The sequence below is a fragment of the Selaginella moellendorffii genome, unplaced genomic scaffold, assembly GCF_000143415.4.
Source record: "Selaginella moellendorffii unplaced genomic scaffold, v1.0 SELMOscaffold_14, whole genome shotgun sequence".
In the NCBI taxonomy this organism is placed as follows: domain Eukaryota; kingdom Viridiplantae; phylum Streptophyta; class Lycopodiopsida; order Selaginellales; family Selaginellaceae; genus Selaginella; species Selaginella moellendorffii.
The window spans coordinates 2,635,134-2,652,170 of record NW_003314275.1 but is presented as its reverse complement, the minus strand read 5'-3'; the positions used below and the strand labels follow the sequence as shown (position 1 = coordinate 2,652,170).

The 17,037-nt window shown below is 49.6% G+C and overlaps 8 protein-coding genes across 11 annotated transcripts; 2 read left to right on the top strand and 6 right to left on the bottom strand.

Moving 5' to 3' along the window:
• Window positions 1-795: 795 nt before the first annotated feature.
• LOC9631962 lies at window positions 796-1,888 on the bottom strand. Its single transcript, XM_002970346.2, has 2 exons — window positions 1,200-1,888; window positions 796-1,137 (listed from the first exon to the last, which is right to left on the bottom strand). The coding sequence occupies exons 1-2, from the start codon at window positions 1,788-1,790 to the stop codon at window positions 940-942; spliced, it is 789 nt and encodes a 262-aa protein (XP_002970392.1). The 5' UTR covers window positions 1,791-1,888; the 3' UTR covers window positions 796-939.
• Window positions 1,889-2,148: 260 nt separating this feature from the next.
• On the bottom strand, window positions 2,149-5,424 carry LOC112346374 (pentatricopeptide repeat-containing protein At1g03540-like). Of its 3 annotated transcripts, none has more exons than XM_024675190.1 (2): window positions 4,680-4,813; window positions 2,149-4,623 (listed from the first exon to the last, which is right to left on the bottom strand). In XM_024675190.1, exons 1-2 carry the CDS (start codon window positions 4,722-4,724, stop codon window positions 2,236-2,238), a joined length of 2,433 nt encoding a protein of 810 aa, XP_024530958.1. In that variant the 5' UTR covers window positions 4,725-4,813; the 3' UTR covers window positions 2,149-2,235. The 3 variants fall into 3 exon arrangements, with proteins under 3 accessions (XP_024530958.1, XP_024530956.1, XP_024530957.1); XM_024675188.1 differs by adding an exon at window positions 5,366-5,424 and having other exon boundaries at window positions 2,176-5,315; XM_024675189.1 differs by adding an exon at window positions 5,366-5,424 and having other exon boundaries at window positions 2,176-5,312.
• On the bottom strand, window positions 5,377-6,515 carry LOC9632704 (protein CutA 1, chloroplastic). Of its 2 annotated transcripts, XM_002970345.2 has the most exons (8): window positions 6,459-6,515; window positions 6,345-6,406; window positions 6,062-6,201; window positions 5,942-6,004; window positions 5,847-5,878; window positions 5,692-5,786; window positions 5,548-5,638; window positions 5,377-5,424 (listed from the first exon to the last, which is right to left on the bottom strand). In XM_002970345.2, exons 1-7 carry the CDS (start codon window positions 6,486-6,488, stop codon window positions 5,560-5,562), a joined length of 501 nt encoding a protein of 166 aa, XP_002970391.2. In that variant the 5' UTR covers window positions 6,489-6,515; the 3' UTR covers window positions 5,377-5,424; window positions 5,548-5,559. The 2 variants fall into 2 exon arrangements, with proteins under 2 accessions (XP_002970391.2, XP_024530972.1); XM_024675204.1 differs by lacking the exon at window positions 5,377-5,424 and having other exon boundaries at window positions 5,480-5,638.
• Window positions 6,327-8,705, top strand: LOC9631961 (RNA polymerase II-associated protein 3). Its single transcript, XM_024675103.1, has 13 exons — window positions 6,327-6,584; window positions 6,637-6,735; window positions 6,794-6,904; window positions 6,974-7,144; window positions 7,211-7,335; window positions 7,382-7,503; window positions 7,561-7,643; window positions 7,698-7,823; window positions 7,885-8,046; window positions 8,108-8,202; window positions 8,261-8,358; window positions 8,424-8,530; window positions 8,592-8,705. The coding sequence occupies exons 1-12, from the start codon at window positions 6,327-6,329 to the stop codon at window positions 8,507-8,509; spliced, it is 1,536 nt and encodes a 511-aa protein (XP_024530871.1). The 3' UTR covers window positions 8,510-8,530; window positions 8,592-8,705.
• Window positions 8,532-11,380, bottom strand: LOC9632703 (protein transport protein SEC23). Its single transcript, XM_002970344.2, has 5 exons — window positions 10,903-11,380; window positions 9,027-10,832; window positions 8,859-8,975; window positions 8,737-8,808; window positions 8,532-8,686 (listed from the first exon to the last, which is right to left on the bottom strand). The coding sequence occupies exons 1-5, from the start codon at window positions 11,353-11,355 to the stop codon at window positions 8,567-8,569; spliced, it is 2,568 nt and encodes an 855-aa protein (XP_002970390.2). The 5' UTR covers window positions 11,356-11,380; the 3' UTR covers window positions 8,532-8,566.
• A 192-nt stretch (window positions 11,381-11,572) lies between these two features.
• On the top strand, window positions 11,573-12,251 carry LOC9631960 (cyclin-B1-2). Its single transcript, XM_002970595.2, has 4 exons — window positions 11,573-11,735; window positions 11,788-11,888; window positions 11,947-12,044; window positions 12,131-12,251. Exons 1-4 carry the CDS (start codon window positions 11,616-11,618, stop codon window positions 12,214-12,216), a joined length of 405 nt encoding a protein of 134 aa, XP_002970641.1. The 5' UTR covers window positions 11,573-11,615; the 3' UTR covers window positions 12,217-12,251.
• A 6-nt stretch (window positions 12,252-12,257) lies between these two features.
• Window positions 12,258-12,913, bottom strand: LOC9631959. Its single transcript, XM_002970343.2, has 2 exons — window positions 12,762-12,913; window positions 12,258-12,691 (listed from the first exon to the last, which is right to left on the bottom strand). The coding sequence occupies exons 1-2, from the start codon at window positions 12,840-12,842 to the stop codon at window positions 12,350-12,352; spliced, it is 423 nt and encodes a 140-aa protein (XP_002970389.1). The 5' UTR covers window positions 12,843-12,913; the 3' UTR covers window positions 12,258-12,349.
• A 145-nt stretch (window positions 12,914-13,058) lies between these two features.
• On the bottom strand, window positions 13,059-14,436 carry LOC9631958 (nifU-like protein 4, mitochondrial). Its single transcript, XM_024675202.1, has 6 exons — window positions 14,164-14,436; window positions 13,952-14,113; window positions 13,714-13,889; window positions 13,488-13,591; window positions 13,308-13,419; window positions 13,059-13,245 (listed from the first exon to the last, which is right to left on the bottom strand). Exons 1-6 carry the CDS (start codon window positions 14,348-14,350, stop codon window positions 13,186-13,188), a joined length of 801 nt encoding a protein of 266 aa, XP_024530970.1. The 5' UTR covers window positions 14,351-14,436; the 3' UTR covers window positions 13,059-13,185.
• Between the last annotated feature and the right edge of the window lie 2,601 nt (window positions 14,437-17,037).

Genomic DNA, 17,037 nt, shown 5'->3' with positions numbered 1-17,037 from the left:
TCCGGATCTTTTAGGGCATTACTTTTTTGGAAATATCCTTTTTCCTGGGGGACGTGTAGAACGAGTGATTATTACGAACAAGAGAAAGTATCTAGTTCTTTGGACGGGATTTCCAGTGGCTTCAGCGACATGGGAGATTCGAGAACGTCCCGTAAAGGTCTATACGAAGCCAAGCTGAGACAGCACTTGAATTGCGTCCATCGTCACGAAAAAGAGAAAGTTGGTCACCTTGCCAAATCTTAATGGCTCTTGTATATCGCGATAGAAATATGTATAAAATACCGCAATTTGTCCGAATCCAAACCTATGCCATTAAATTTTGTTAATCGACTATAAACTTGTTTATCAAAATATATCTAATCAATATTTTAAACTTGGTAAGCTATATGATTCAAATTCACTAATGCATAGTCTATGACCACAAGACCCTGTGTCTCAGCATCACCTCCACGAGAGCTGAGATCCTTTGGTTTCTCCAACCCTTGGCACAAACTTATGCAAGTGAAAGATGTTGATATATAAATTTATTTTTCCAATTTTTTTGAAAGTTTTAAAATAAAAATTTTCAAGTGTGAATAATTAATAAAACTTTCCTATTTTGCTTCCTAGCATCACCCACATTTTGTTTAAACAGATGAAAGGTCATTGAAACATATACCTTTATTTATAGCCAGTTATAAATTACTGGTTATATTTATAACCAGTAACCTTTTACTGGTTAAGCAACGTTATATTATTGAGTACAAACTTATTGGAAACATTGTACCAAGGCCAAATCTTCTATGCAACAAAACATTATACACAAATTTGCTTTTGTCCAGCAAAAATTTAGCGATGAGATGTAGCGATGACAATTAGTGAGAACATCAGTAAGATGTTCTAGTTTACAACCAAGAAGAGAAATAAGAAAAAAAAAGACACCGACCAAGGTTATACTGTCTACTGCGACTTCTTCTCGGGCCCCCGAGCAGTGGCGGACGATTGCTCCTTCTCTTTGTAGTACTCGTCCCTGTCCTGGAAGTAGCGCTCGAAAGCTCTGGGCAAAAACAGGGGGATCAAAAATCCCAGCAGATTGACGGAGTAGAACACGTAATTGGCGATGGCTAAACTCCGTCCAAACCACACCCACGCAGCTTTCTTGGGGGGTAAACAAAAACCAAGGAATGTCAAAAGAAAAATGAGAGAGAGAACTCCCATACCTGGAAATCATGTTGAGGTGGTATACTCGCCTTCAAGGTGACGTGAACCCACGAAGACAAGGCAACGATCCGGCGACCAGTGTAGATGATGGGCAGGAGAGCTCGCACCGGGAGGCTGAAGAGCTCAAGCCCACTGATCAAGTTCTCGCTGAGAATCTGGACCGAGAGCAGGAAGAGGTGTGGAGTGGCGGCTCGCACGGATGCCTGGTCACCCCTTGCAAATCCCCCTAGAACATAGCCCAGCGGCAAGAACAAGCCAAGCACAGTCCCCAAGATCACGTAGAGCTGGAAGAGGCGGCTCCCCTTAAACACGGGCGCGGTGCTCCTGCGTCTGTGGTAGTTTGGGAACACCACCGATCCCAGGAAGAGCGCGTACAAGGATGCAAAAACCGGGAATGCAAGATCCAAAAGAGGGACTAACCCGCTGGCCGAGAAGACAACGATGAACGCCACGAGCTGCAGCTGAATGACGCGGAGCGATCCCGTGACCCCGCCCAGCGAGCCCGACTCCTGGGCGAGCTCCTGGAGACCGCCGTGAGCTCTGCCCCCTGGCGCCACTCTCGACCCCGCCGCTAGCGTGGAGCCCGACATGATCCTCGCTTTACTGCTTGCTCGATGGAATGGATGGGATGGAGGGAGGGATCGAAGGCGAAGAGCTAAAACACAGAGAGAGAAAACACTTGTCAAGCCTCAAGCTAACCTAATTTGGATGTAGATGAAAGTTCCTGCCTGAAATTGCAAGACTGAGAATTAACATGATTAAAGAAGAGTAGATTCTTTATCCGCATCCTGAAGGAAGCGACCGGGCATTGCGTTCTACTCTGGGATGGAATCCAGCCTCCTGCATGGACCTCATAGTTGCTTCCGCGAGTTCCTCCTCCATATCACCTCTAACTTCACATCTTTCTTCGTCAGGCACTCGAAAAAAAACCTGAAAATCACCCTCTGCTTTAAGCAACCTTTTAGACAAGATATATATAGCAAAACCCTAATATAAACACCTTTAAGAAAGTCCTAATTTCCATAGTTCCATTATTTATTGTTCGCCAGCTTTCATAGTCTCGTAGATGTTGGAGATGAGCACGAAGCCAGCGCCCTCCACTGGTCCGCCTTCCAATTCCTGCAAGCTCTCAAACGCCACCTTGGCCACCTCCACATTCTTCCACTTCCAGCAAGCGCCCAAGATGGTGGTCCAAGTGATCTCGTTGGCTTGGCACGGCATCGCCTTGGCCATCGCCAGAGCAGCCTCCAATCGGTTGTAGCGCGAGAGCATGTCGATCACGCAGTGGTAGTGCTCGATCCCGGGGCTGCTTCTGGACAACATCTCCCGGAAGAACTCCTCGCCCCTGTGCACCAGACCGGCGTGGCTGCAAGCCGAGAGAACGCTCGTCCAGGTGATGGCGTCCACCCGGTGTCCCTCGTCTAGCATCCGCTGGAACCAGTGAAACACCTTCTCGGTGTCGCCATGCCGGCTGTAGCCGGCTATCAGCGCGTTCCAAGTCACTGGATTCCTCGTCGAGGCGCTAGAATGGTCGAAAACCCGCTGCGCTCGATCCATGCTCCCAGACTTTCCATAGGCGTCGAGCAGGCAAGTCTCCAGGGTGCTGTTCTCCATCCCTGACCGGTAGATCCTGGCGTGGATTCCCACCGCGGCTTGGATCGCGGCGATGGCTCCGCAGGCCTTGAGCGCCGCCAGGAAAGTGAGAGCGTTTGGAGCGCCGCCCTGTGCGTCCATGGAGTCGAGCAGCTCCAGACCTATGGCGGGCTCTCCGTTGTCTGCGTATCCCGCCATGAGCGACGTCCACGAGACCACGTCGTGGACCTCCATGCCGAGGAAGAGTCTGCTCGCGTCCGCCATGCTGCCACACTTCGCGTACATGTCCACCAGAGTGCCGTAGACGAACATGTCCATGCCGCCACTGCTGCCGGCTGCTTGCGCGTGAATCGCCATTCCTTTTTCCAGGCTCTCCGCTTTGACGAGCTTCCCATTCACTAGAGTTCCCTGTTCTTTTGCTGCGAGGTTCGTGCAGGCCTTCAGTGCCGCGGCGTAAGTCCGGACGTCGGGGACGACACCTTGAAGCTTCATGGCGTCGAAGAGCTCCAAAACCACCTGTTCCTCGCCGCTCTCTGCGTACCCGAGCAGCAGTGAGTTCCAAGACGCGGAGTTGTGGACCGGCATCTTTCCGAAGACTTCCCGAGCGTTTGTCATGCTCCCACACTTTGTGTACAAGTCAAGCAGTGTGCTTGTGACGAGCAGGTCCAGTCCATATCCCTGTTTCGATGCCTGAGAGTAAATCTCCATTCCGGTCTTCAGAGCCTGCTGTTTCACAAGCTTCCCATCGACCTGTGTCCCCACTTCTTTCACAGCAACGCTTGTGCAGCCCCTGAGCGCCGCAACGAACGTCAAAGCATCGAGCAGGAAGCCTTGCTCAAGTTTCAGGCGTTCATAAAACTCGAGAGCCAGCTCACCTTCGTTGTTCTCGGCATAGCCCAGTATCAGCACGGCCCACGAAACCAGCGTGCGCGGAGATATCCCCTCAAACACCTTGAGAGCATCTGTTACGCTTCCACACTTCATGTACATGTCCAGCAAGGTGTTGGCGACCAGGATGTCCGATGCACGGCCGAGCTCTACTGCCTGTGAGTGAAGTTCCTGTCCCTTCTGCAAGGCCGCTGTTTTAATGAGCTTCCCATCAACTTTTCTCCCGTCTTCCTTAACTGCCAGACTGCCACTAGCCTTGAAAGCAGCCACGAACGATAGAGAATCCGGCGGACAGTCCATCTGTGATAATGAACTTAAAGCTTGCTCGGGTTGTCCGTTGTCGCTAAAGCCGAGCATCAGTGCGTTCCAGGAGACTACGGTACGTCGAGGCATCTTGGCAAATACTTTCCACGCATCGATCATGCTCCCGCAGCTCGCATACATGTCTATCAGAGTGTTTGCGAGGAAGATGTCCGAGTCACAACCGATCTTTGAAGCTCTTGAGTGGAGAGCTATGCCTTTCTTCAAACTTTCAACTTTCAAGCTCTGTCCGTCAACTTCCTTGCTGTCTTCCCGTGCGGCCAAGAGATTGCAGGCCTTAAAAGCAGCAATGAAGGTTCTGGAGTTTGGCAGGCAGTCTTCAGCAGCCATCCGAGAGAATGAGTCAAGAGCCAGTTCAGCTTCCCCGTTTTCAGCATAGCCCAGCGTCAACACTGTCCAGGAGACTACGCTCAGTGAAGGTATCCACTCAAGGACGGCTCGAGCTTCCACCAGACGTCCACACTTGAAGTACATATCCATCAGAGTGTTGACTACTAGGATGTCTGAATCGAATCCATAGGCTGCTAGTTGAGAGTGGACACGGACACCGTTCCTAAAACACGCGGCCTTGCCATCAACTTTCTTTCCTTCTTCTTCCTTGAGCACTAGACCGACGCAGGCCTTCAAAGCCGCAACAAAAGTTAGAGCATTTGGTCGACAACCTTTGGCTTTCATACCTTCGAAGATAACCAAAGCCAAGTCCGGTTCCCCGTTATCAGCATACCCCAGGATCAATGCAGTCCAGGACACTACATCGTGACCTCGCATCGAGTCGAAAACTCTGCGTGCGTCCAACATGCTCCCACACTTTCCATACATATCCACGAGTGTGTTGGAGACGTAAGTATCCTCAACAAAACCTCTGGTTGCCGCTTGCGAGTTAAGAACCATCCCTTTCTCTAGTGACTGTATCTTCACATTTAGTGGACTGCCATCTTCTCCATCAGCAACACTTGAGCAAGCCTTGAGAGCAGCGACAAAGGTTCTAGCACCCGGAGAGAATCCTTCCTTTTCCATTCCTTCAAACAGCTCCAGAGCCACCTGAGCCTCCCCATTCTCTTCGTGTGCCAGTATAATGTTGTTCCATGCCACCACGTCTCGGCACTTCATCTTGTTGAAAACATTGCAGGCGTCCACCAGGCTACCACATTTTGAGTAAACAGTCACCAGCGTGCTTGCAACAAAGAGGTCCGACTCGTGTCCACTCTCGATTATATCAGCGTGAATTTTCTTCGCCCTTGAAAGATCTCGCGAGCTCATGCACAGCTTCAGTGCGTATAGGACTGAGGATATGCTCCTTTTGACCATATCTGCTGCAAAATGAGACAGTGAGACGAAAGTTTTCATGGCAAGAACAGCTTACTTGATTTTCTTTTTTTATTTTGGCTACTGTCGCTGGGTCATCTTACTCCTCTATGTATCCTATTAAATCGCACAGTAATCAAAACAACCAGAGAATATATGGCAGGAAACAACAGACAGGGAAATCGTTGAAAGACGAGATGCAGCAAGAAAACAGAACATTACTATTGCTTGAAGATTAACCTGGGCATCATTTTACTTCGTGCTCTCCTCTATCCACTTGAGATACGCCGGATTTCCACCCTGGATCGGAAGAGCAATTACCTCAGGGGTCCTGCAATTACGCAGACAAGTAAGCAAAGAACTCAAAACATGCGAAACTCTTACTTGTAAGAGTGGCTCTGAATCACATGTGCAGTAAGCTCGTCCAGCAAACTTTTCTTCGTCTTTATTATCAGCAACACCTCCGAGTCCGTTTCGACCTTTTTAAAACCAAGATGAAACAAGAAAAAAAGTTGGAATTGCGTCCAAAGAATTTGTACCTTGCCTTCCCACCAATATGTAGATTCAATACCTGTTTAAATAAGAAAATACATGAATGAAAGAATTCTTTGTAGCATCTCAAATTTTTTCTTACCGGGGATTTGATTGACACAGGCGGCGAGCTTCTTGGTGATGATACTCGACGCCAATTTGGATCCTGGAACAATCATCTAGCATAAATACAAAGAAACCGGCCAAAAAAGCTATTGTGGACCTTCTTCCTTGTTGGGAACTGTCACATAAACAACGATGGAAGGGGCTGGAGCGGCCTGGGATTCATGAGCCATGGCCCTGGATTGATGGTACTTCACGCCGGAGGAAGAAGAGGCCTGCGAGACTCGGCCGATCAGCGGGCTGCCAAAATTCCAAAAGCTCAGTAGCAGCAGCACACCGCTAGCACCCAGAATCACAACGTCTATGCGCATTGGAAAATGCAGGGATGGAATCGCCTAGGGAAGCAAGATGGAGAATAGAATGCGATGTTTTTGCCGGCTTACCTCAAGAAGCGCGGAAGCGCGGAGGGATTGCCGAGGAGAGCGCCGCTAGCCGCACGAAAATCCTGCACAGGAGGCGTGGGAATCGGAGAAGAGAGGGCGCGGCGCTGCGCTTACCGCCAAGAACACGGGCGAGTGAAGAAGCATCGATGGAAATATTTTGATTTTAGGGTTTATGTGTACTTGCTAGGTTGTGGAGAGGGCGCCATGGACGCGCAGAAGCAAATCAGAGAGAACACGCAGGTAGGAGCTCTTAGCTGGATCGATCGCTCAAAAAAGATCTCGATTTCCACAGGAGCTTCACGATTTTCTCAGAGGATTGCAAGACTGGGAAAAAGAAGTGAAGAACAAAGACAATGAGCTCAAGACGAAGTCTCAGGATCAAGTGAAAGAGGTATTGAGGAGCGACAATGCTTGCATTGGTTCTGAGAATCGAGCTTATTTCTTTGCAGTTGCGTCCCGTGAGAGAGAAGAAGAGAGCTCAAGCTCAAGCAGCTCCTTCTGTGAATGCTGCAAAGCATACTTACGATTACTTCCGGGACAAGTGGGACAAATTTGATGTGGTGAGTGGTGATAGAATTTCTTCTTCTTTTTTGGTTTCTTCTTCTTTGTTCTGACCAAAGCTTTAGTAGGATGCTGCATTGCGAGAGGTTGACGAGGAAAACGAGCAAGAGAAAGTGGCATCCAAGTCTAAAGAAAATGACTATGCGGCCAAAGGTACTCCACAGACTTTCTCCAACGAGGCTGTCCAGCCTGATTTCGAGAAAGGCTCCCTCCCCGATGCTGTAACGGAGAAAGAACTTGTGAGTTGAGATGAAGGAAAATATGTTCTTTCTTTCTTTTTTGCGTGGTTAACACTGGCTTTCCAGGGAAACGAACTTTTCAAGGAGAAGAAGTACGTGCAGGCGATTGAGTGCTACTCGCGGAGCATTGGCTTGCATCCAACAGCCGTGGCTTATGCCAATCGGGCCATGGCACTCTTGAAAATCAGAAGGTATACTGATTTTTGCTATTCATGTGCTTATGTGCTGTAAGTTTAGATACGAGGATGCTGAAATGGATTGCTCAGAGGCTATCGCACTGGATGATCGCTACACGAAGGCATATGCAAGACGAGGTACAGCCAGAAGAGAACGGGACAAACTTTTGGGAGCTGTTGAAGGTAGCCATTTTCTTATATTTCTATGAACACTGACGCCAAGCACATTTCTATTCGTAGACTTTGAATTTGCTCTCCGGCTGGAACCGCACAACAAGGACCTTCAAAAGCAGTACGAAGAAGCAAAAGCTTTGTATGAAAAGGTGCGTTGAGAGTTCAGTGTTCAGTGGAGGTTTCTCACACGGTTTCTCTTGTAGAAGAATGCTTATCGCCCACCCGAAGATAAAGTAACACTTCAAGTCCAGAGATCGTCCATCAAAGCCGTTAATGGAGCCGAGAGCATGAAGAAGACCTCCTCCCAAACTTCAAACGGCAAGCAACCGGTTCGAAAGAGTTTAATATCTCTTGCCAAAAAAAGCTAAACTCGTTGCTTGTGATTTCCAGGTAAAAGATGAAGCGGCGATGCAAGCGTCGACGATCCGGGCTGCAGCAACTGCTATGAACGCTGTCACGCAACACATGGTGGCTCCCAAGACATCTTACGAGTTTGAGACGCTATGGAGAGGCTTTGGTGACGACGTTGGAACCAAAGCACGCCTGTTGAAGGTAATTCACAGAGCCTCAAAAGTTTTCCTTTTTTTCTAAGGCAGGAGTATTGCAAGTGCAGCTCATGGATCCTAATTCGCTGCCCAAAGTTTTTCGAGACGCTCTGAGCGCTACGTTGATGGTGGACATTATAAGAACTCTAGACACAATGGTCAAGTAAGATTTTGGCTATGTTTTTTGGATCGTTTAGTCAGCTCGTAAGTTTGTTTTGCAGCGAGGATACTGTTTTGGTTGCTCAAGTTCTTGATAATCTCACCAAAGTTGGCCGCTTCAGCATGACAATTATGTGCTTGAGCCACAACGACAAAAGTGGTGAGCAATCTTTAGTTCCAGAGAATGTTTTCTTCTCTTTGGTATTGATAGTGAAATCTTTGCAGTGATCCAAAAGCTCTGGGAAAAGCTTCCTGCTCCTGTGGAAGATCTAGAAAAATGGGAAGCTCTACGAAAGAAATATAGAGTTTGAGGAGACACAATCAATGCAAAGGTGTGGAAAAATTGATAGTCTTTATTCTTCGATGAATCACAGCTTGAGACTTTTCATCCAGACGGTCAAGCTTGGCTCGTCCGTCTTGACGAATTTCACCTTCAACCTCGCGCGTTGCTCCGGTGTCAACTCCCGCAATTGTGGAAATCTAGACTCCTGGAATGCAAGAGCTCGATAGTATCAAAACGTAGGACAAAACAACGGACCTGTTCGTATGGCGGATCGTCGTGAGCGGGAATTAATCTCGCCTGCAAGTATCTTGCCTGTGAGCTTCCCTCCTGAGTGTTCAAAACAAAACTTCATAAGTGAAACAAAAAGTTTAGACCACCTTGAAAGTAAGCATCCTCGGCACAGGAAATCGAGTCTCCGTTATCTCCCGGACGAATTCCTTGCAAGCCGAGAAGGCCACCACATTTCGCTTCTCATCTTGACAAAGCTCATGTCCCTGGATAAAAGAAAGAACGTTTTCCCCTGCGAAAGATCGAGCGTTACTTACCAGCCAGATATGAACGTCGGTACCGTGATCTAAGATCAGTGCCGTCTGGGACTGCATCGCCAAGTTATAAGCCGGGACAGCCTCGAACGAGCCATTGTCGTGGAACAGATACACTCGCGGCACCACCATCCTCAGTGCAAGCTCATACGAAGCTTGGAGGAAGATGTTCCTGATCACCAGTCGCTCGTCTTCGTGGCCGACAATGCTTCCAAGCAGTGGACCACGACGCAAGTGGAACAGCGCCTCGGCCAGCTTTGTAATCTCCCTGGGGAATGGCGGTGCCCCGGCCCTTGGTCCAAACCTGGAGCGTATATCTTTCAGTCTCTGGTCGACTGAGAAGCGCAGCTCTGCCGCGTCCGCCATGCTCTTGGCTTCCAAGGCTGTCCTCTTGGCGATCAGGACCGCTGCGGCCTCCGGATTAATTCCTGTGAGGTACTTGGAAACGCTAGTCGTGACCGGCAGCCGCACTGTGATGACTCTCGTTATCCGAGCTTGGAAGGTGCCCGTGTAGCGGACCACGAACTGGAAGTACGCATAATCGTCGTGGAAGTTGCTCGTCAGCTGCATTGACAGGGCAAATCCTTGGTGTTCTTCCACGCTCATCATGCGCAGTGCCACCGCGGGCTCTCTTCCAAAAGACTCGGCCGCATCGGAGCTGGCGTCCTGTCCCGGCCCAATAACACTGCTAACTCCAATCCCTTCGCTGCATCGAACTTCCAGAGTCGCGCGAAGTCCCCCGGCTCTTGTAAACGATCTCTGGAGATTGAGGCCGAAAGCCTCTCCAAAGTCGTCGTGGAGCACCATCACACCCCCGGAAGCTTTCACCAGCGGCTCCAAAGTCACCGCTCTCACGGGACACGTCCCAGCGCACAGGACGTCCACGGCTGTGTCTGAAAGTCTGGCCTTGCGTCCCAAACGCTCCATATACTTGATAGAGTTCGCCTCGATATAAGCATAGTTTGGATGGTTCTCAAACTGTGGAAGAGATCCCGGACCGAGAGTATTCGGGCCTGCCGCGCAGACCAAGACATGGCTGTTACCACCCGATCGCTTTGCCATTATCTGCGTCGATGGACCCTGTATAAGCGCGAGAGCAACGTCCACGGCTGTTCCCAGGCACCGCGGTCTCCCTGCTTCTCTCAAGTTCCCGGAGTAAGGCCTCAGAGATGAGACGATCGTATGAGCGACTCCCAGACAAGTATGAATAGGCATGAGATAAATCCCTGTCCCGTATATCAGCATCTTGAGCAGCTCGTGGCTAGGAGCTACATCCCCCGGTATAACATCCGCCGCTGCGAGCGCAGTCTCGGAGAGATCATAGATGGAGACCGTCTTCCCATAAGTGATGATGCCTATCCGAGTTGATGGTCCCAAGGAATCCAGGAACGAGTGTAGAGAGCTCTGTAAGTGTTGGAGTAGAGGTTCTTCCAGGCTCTCGTCTATAACCAGTACCACTGGAGCGGCTGCCACTGTCGAGTCCGCCACTGGAACAAATCCCGGCCTCCATGATCCAGCATCCATGAAGTCCACGACGGGGGACACGAGCTCTGGCCAGTTATGCAAATCGTTGGCGCCGGCGGGCCTGTACTCTCCATTGCTGCTGTTGATCTTCTGGCAAAGCATGCATTGCCACTGCCCCGAGACTGGAGTGAGCCGAGAGTATAGATTCGGGTACGCACCACACTTCTCGCAGCGTGCAGGATCTCTCTGGATGGCTGGAGGTGACGGGTCGATCTCTCTCCCTGGCGATAGCAGAGCTCCAAACGCCAAGCTTGTTGCATTCAGGAGCTTCTTCTCGCTCAAGATCTACGTGAAAGAAAAGTTCACAAAGTTTTTACAAGAGTGATGAAAAGCAGAACAAACTTTACGAACGTACCAGTCGGGATGTAAACATGACAAAGGTCGTGGCATAGTCCTCTGGAGAGATCTTGGTGTGATCTTCTCCCTGCCCGTTCATCAATCCCGGAGGGCCGGAGGAAGGACTGATGGGAATCTCCGAGAATGGCTGGCTCATCCCGTGCCGTGGCGAACTCGCGGCGATGTCCGGCGGCGGCGGCGGGCGCTGTGGGAATTGCGCGGCGAAGGGTGGCGGCGGAGGGGGGGAGAAAGGGATCGCAGGCTTGAAGAGTGGAGCTCCCGGAGGCCCGGAATATGGCCCCGGAGGAGGAGGATTTCCTGGAGCTGGAGCTGCTGATGCGCCATTGAACGACTGCCACCGCTGATCGGCGCTGGACGACGATGTGGACACTGGCAGCTGCGGCGCCGAATTCTGCCGTGAAATATTTCGATCCGATGGAGCCGGCTCGATCTCGCTAGCCGCGGCGGCCATGGCCAGCGATCGCGAAAACCCTATGTCCGCGGAACCTCTCGCTCTGGAAATTTGGCGCTGCTATAGCTCCGATCCGATCGATACAGACCTGGAACTGCTGCGCGCATTCTCAGCTCACTGGATCCATGAGCGATCGCTGAGAGATCGGAGCTCCATCCATCGGAGGACCGTGCCGCCCAGGCGCTTGGCCGGACTCGAACCTCGGAGCTATCCCACCTAGGAATATTTGCGATTTTAGGGTTCTTGTTCATTCTTTCGCCATGGAGAACTCGGAGCTGCCGCACGACGTCCTCGGCCACCACGACACGCTGCGCCACGGCCTCCCGGCTTTGAAGAGCGATGCGCTGCCGCTCCATCCCGTCCAATCGCTTCACCAGGAGGTAAGATCTCTCCCACCGCGCCGCTCGTGAAACCGATAGGTTTTGCTTCCAGAAGCTGAAATTTGGGGCCGACACCAAGCGGAAGATCGTCGAGAACCTCTATGGCTCAGCGTTTGCCCTGAGAATGGACTTCGATCGCCAGATCCTCTCTCGGTAATGCGCAAAATCTCTTCTTTCATCTCTGGTTTCTCATGGTTTTGTGTTTGCGCAGCTGCCAACGACCTGGGAATCTACTCCCTTCCTCCATGATCGGTCTGGAGTCCCTCACTGGAACACTGGACGAGCTCAACTTTGAGAACATCATCTATGGTACTTTGTTTGCCCTTGGATCGATATCGATCGATCTCTCTCGATTGTCTAGATTGTTTACAGCTCTCTTCGCGATTTCTTTCCAGATCCTCGCGATTCCAGTCGATTCGTTCCTGTGGACATGCACGACGCAATGGAGCTCCGGCTCGGGCTTAACTCTCGAAAAATGTAATAGAAGGAACCCTTTAAAAAGTATGACTTTTTCTATAGCGGTTTAGGGTTCTTGAGCCTGTCAATGGATTGATAGATTTTGTGTGAAAGCTATGGGTGATGCTACAGCCAATTCTTATTCACACAAACTTTTTCTACTCGTTCTCCAGATCTCCGGGTTTTCTCTCCCGGACTCCAACCTTCTCGGCGATCCTCTCGGCGTCTTTCTTGAGCGCCTGACCCGCGATCACCACCGTCTCCTTGAGCTGCTCGGTCGTCTCCCCGGCCTTTTTCGGCACCTCCTTCATCTCGTCCATCATCTCCCTCGCGTTCTTCTTCTCCACCTCCACCTGGTGCTTGATCCCCTCCACGATCCCGCCAGACTTGGATTTCACGTCCTCCTTGGCCTCGTTGAAGGACGAGACGCTGCCGCCGCCCTCGCTCACCATCTTGCCGTGCTCATGGTCGGTGTCGGGCTGATTGGTTTCCGGATTTGCCTGCCATGAGAAGAATCCAAAACCATGAGAAGAGGAGTGGAATTCGAGTGGAACTTGCTCGATCGCTTACCGAAAAGAATCGCCATTGGAAAGCTCTCGTTGCTGGTGCTCCTCGCTGGAAACTCTTGCCAAGTGCCACGCGCAAAGCCATCGCCGCGACCTCCTTCTTCTTTGCTTGATCTTTCGCAAAAGAATCACTTCCTCGCGAACAAACTCCCCAGAAAAACTTCCCTATAGCCGCACTATCCTGGCACGTGGACGATCTGCTACAAGCCACTTGGCACACACGCGTCACCTTTTAGTTAGAACAATGTTTGTGAAATTTTCGCTATGATCGTAATATTTTTCACAATGTACTATGATCGTGTATCCTTAACAATGTTTGTGATATTTTCACTATGATTGTGTTATTTTTTCACAATGGTTTTTTTATTTTTTACCCAACATCTACCAGAGTGTCAAAACTGTGTCTATAAATTTTGCTCTTTCGTTTGTTAAGCTCCTTCGGCTTTCTCTTCTTCGTCGTCGTCTTTCACTTCTTTCACCCCCTTCACCTACATACATCGAAGTAGAGAAGAATAATTAGCGAGGAACAAACTAAAAATCCAATTTTTACCTCTGGAACGTAATGCATGAGCATGTTTTCGATTCCAGACTTAAGCGTCACGGCCGAGCTTGGACAGCCACTGCAAGCACCTTGCATCTTAAGCTCCACGATCCCGGACTCCCTGATCGACGAGAAGAAAAAAGGATTTACCTTTTTGAATTTTTCTTGAGAAAGATATAGAAACTTTACCTGTCGAATCCACGGTACTCAATGTCACCGCCATCGTCCTTGACAGCCGGACGTATTCGCGTCTCGAGGAGCTCTTTGATCATCACCACGGTTTCATCGTCTCCCTAGAAGCCAAGTAGCCAAAGTAAGAACAGGAACAAAAACTAGGAGGAGAAAGGTAATCTAAAAGAAGGAACTCGCAGAAAAACTAGGAATGGAGGAGGAACTTGCAGGAGCAAGGATTTACCTCTTCGATCGCCGTGTCTTTAGGCGCTTCTACTTGCGCAGAGTAGAAGAGTGGCTGTCCAGAGGCGTAAAAATCCATGATCGCTGCAAAGACCTCCGGCTTGAGCACGTCCCACTCCGTATCATCCGACTTCGTCACCGTCACGAAGTCCGATCCGAAAAACACCCGAGTAACTCCTACAACATGACCAGATCAATCCAATCTAAAGCTGCCACAGAGCTCCAAGTCTTTGTCTTACCATCGATGCCAAATAACGACTTGGCGAGAGGAGATTTCATGGCCGTCCTGGCATTGGGGAAATCCGAGCTGCCAATCTCCATGACCGGCTTCCCGGGCGAGAAAATCAGCGACGCGGGATTGGGAGTAGTCTGGACCTGGATGAACAAGCTCCGTCGATGGCCTGCAAGGATAGAAATCGATTCATGCAAACCCTAGCAGAGCTCACAGTACCATATGAGAATCTGGGAGGAGCGCGCAGCGCCGCCGACGCCGGTGCGCGATAATCGAATGCCACGCGCGTGAATGATCTTTGTATCGCTGCCGCACCACTGGACACACTACGGTGGGATGAAATATCGGATCGCCAGAGAGAGGAGAGTCTTCTTCTACTCACCAAGCCTCTTGCTCTCGCGGCCATGCCCTAAAACCACAATGCAGGGGATGGCATATTCTCAAGCATTTTAGTGTATCTTTGGAATATGTTTTTACTTTAACCTTGCTATCTAACCCTTTTGTTACCTTTTAATCATGTTATTTAAAACTTTTGTTAATGGGATTTACATATTGGACACGTAAGCCTGGTTTAGGGTTCTTGGTGACGAACAATCTTGGAGAATTAGAACGAGGATCCAGTTGAGGGTTGAAGGCGAGTATCTTCAATGAAGATCCAGCGTTGTTGTACATTTACAAGTTGTGAGTATAATATAAAATCTTACTTGGTGGTGAAGAAACTTCAGAATCAGTCGAAGCAGCCACAGCAACTCAGTGCAGGTTGAGCTTTTCAGCTAGCAATTTCAGGCCTGCGCTTCCTCTTTCGAAGGCGTAAGCATCGAATTGTATAGCGGCATCCACTATGTAATCGGCTGGTACGATTTCTCGAAACGACTTTGGATCGACGCTTCCTAGTGATACCTCCTGCAAGTTCCTGTACAGCTTGGTCGTGTAAGTTGCGCTGCTTCCCTCACCGTTCGTCCCGATTCTGCCCAATCAAATGCTCGTTTTGTTATATTTCCAAGAGAAAGTTTTGAAAGGCAAATCACCTGATTCGAATTGCTTCGTGCCCATCCTTTGTCACAAACAAAGCAGGCTGCCATTTTGCATTGATGCCGAATAAGGCGCACTTGTTCTTCACAGCAGCTTCGCAGTGCTTGACAATGGCTAGTAGCTCCGCGCTGGGGATGATGACAATCTTAAATGTTGGCATTCCAGTCTCACTGAATGCGTATCTGTCACTGACGCTGAACTTGACTTTTGAATTGTCCGCCTGAACACAAAGCCGATTGGAGCCATGGAAGGGAATCACCGACGGGCCTCCATCATAAACAGCACCGACTGAATCCAGTAACACTTCATGAGGCTGAAGGAACCTGTTATGATCTTCTCCTGTCTCAAATTTGAGCTTACGTTTCACCTCCTGTTCTTCATTTTGCATCTTTGGATCTATTGCTTCACATTCGCCACCTTCGAGTTGCAGCATTGCTTCCTCCAATGATAAAGTGACCAGCCTGAAATCATCACCACCCCCATAGCTGGACCTTCGACGCTTCTGTGGAGCCTGAGGCGAAGATTGAAATAAATGTGGGAAGTTGGATTCCTGCAGATAAATGGAGTAAGATCTACAAACAGCAGCTTGATCCTAGAATACCAGAAGCAGCACAGTCGCGCACCGCTTAAGCACCTTAATGTTCATCCGGACATCCGGAAGGCTCCTGAGCAACACAAGCAAAGCTCGACTCTACATGTGCAAAATTGAAAACAGAAGGAACCTGTGTTCTTGCTTTCCAAGACTGAAATAAGCGGCCAGTGTGCTCAACTGCTCAACCAAACAGGCATCATCAACTTGAAAGATTGAGCAGCAAGCATGTACCTTAAGATTTCTAGCTCTTTGTCCAAATGTTCTCTGCAGAAGCGGGAGCGTATCGATGAAGCCAGCAGCTTCAGGCATCGGCCTGCCGATGCTAGCAAAGGGAGCCTGGTTTGAAGTTGTTTGAAGTTCACTTTGGCCAGAAGATTGGGAACGGCTGGACTTGTTTCTACAAGAGGCGAGACACCCTGAACTGGGAGAAGAAGAAACGCACTGTTTGCTCGCTTTTATAAGAACCCTTAGTAGAGACCTCAAAGAAGAAATCTTCTAGCTCAAAAAAAGAAATGGAGAGATTTCTCTGCTCTCTTCGTCATCTTAGTCATTATCATCCCAGAATGCTAAGTGGCTCTCTATTTGCACCACTAACTGTGAGAAGGAGTTCCACATCAGCGAGAAGGTAAAGAAGGCAAAAGAGGCAAACATGGGATTCCAAGAGACAATATCGGGAGCAAGAAGACCATCAAACATCGGTACTTTGGCCAAACGCCTGGTTTCGGCACAATGCATTCCAGGCTAAGGGGCTCCTCCGCCCGCTCAAGATTGCCGTGGCTAGCATGCGCAACCAACCATGAGGTAAGTGCTGCCCAGCACTGGAGCATGGAGTTCCTGGAAATCCGCATCGAGGGCCACCAGTACCAGAACTTGGTTGTGAAAGAGATTGCCATGGTTATGCATTGGAGATCCTCTACTATCTCGGCCTTCCCCGGGGATGATGATTCCATAGTGGCCTTGACTATCTTTTTCTCCATATTAAGTTTAACATGGTACTCAATTTAGACAAGAATATTCCCTGAGGATGGGTCGTTGTTCCAGGTTGACTGAAATGTGGGCCGAGCTCTATGTTGTCCACGAGAAGTAGTATGCGGTGGTGAGCTGGATGAAGCCTCTTGATTGTCTATTGGGCTCAGTGGAAGTGACGAGCATCACTTGGCAACATCACAGCTTGAGGCATCGCTAGACAATTGGTACAGCTGCTTGAACAAGCTCGTCACAAGCAAGAGGGATTACATGAGGAATCTATGCGGCTGGGTGCAGCTGTGCGTGATGCTGTTTGAGGATGTCAAGGACTCTGCAACTCTCTCGGCTGGATCGTCGACTCCTAGTCGTGGTATTCCAACAGAGAGCATGGAGCCAAACCCAACCCACAAGATTTTTTTATGATCCGAACATTGTCGAATCCGCAGATATTGTGCCCCGCCCTGCTTGCTCAAATCCTTCACATGAGCAATCTCAAGAACAAA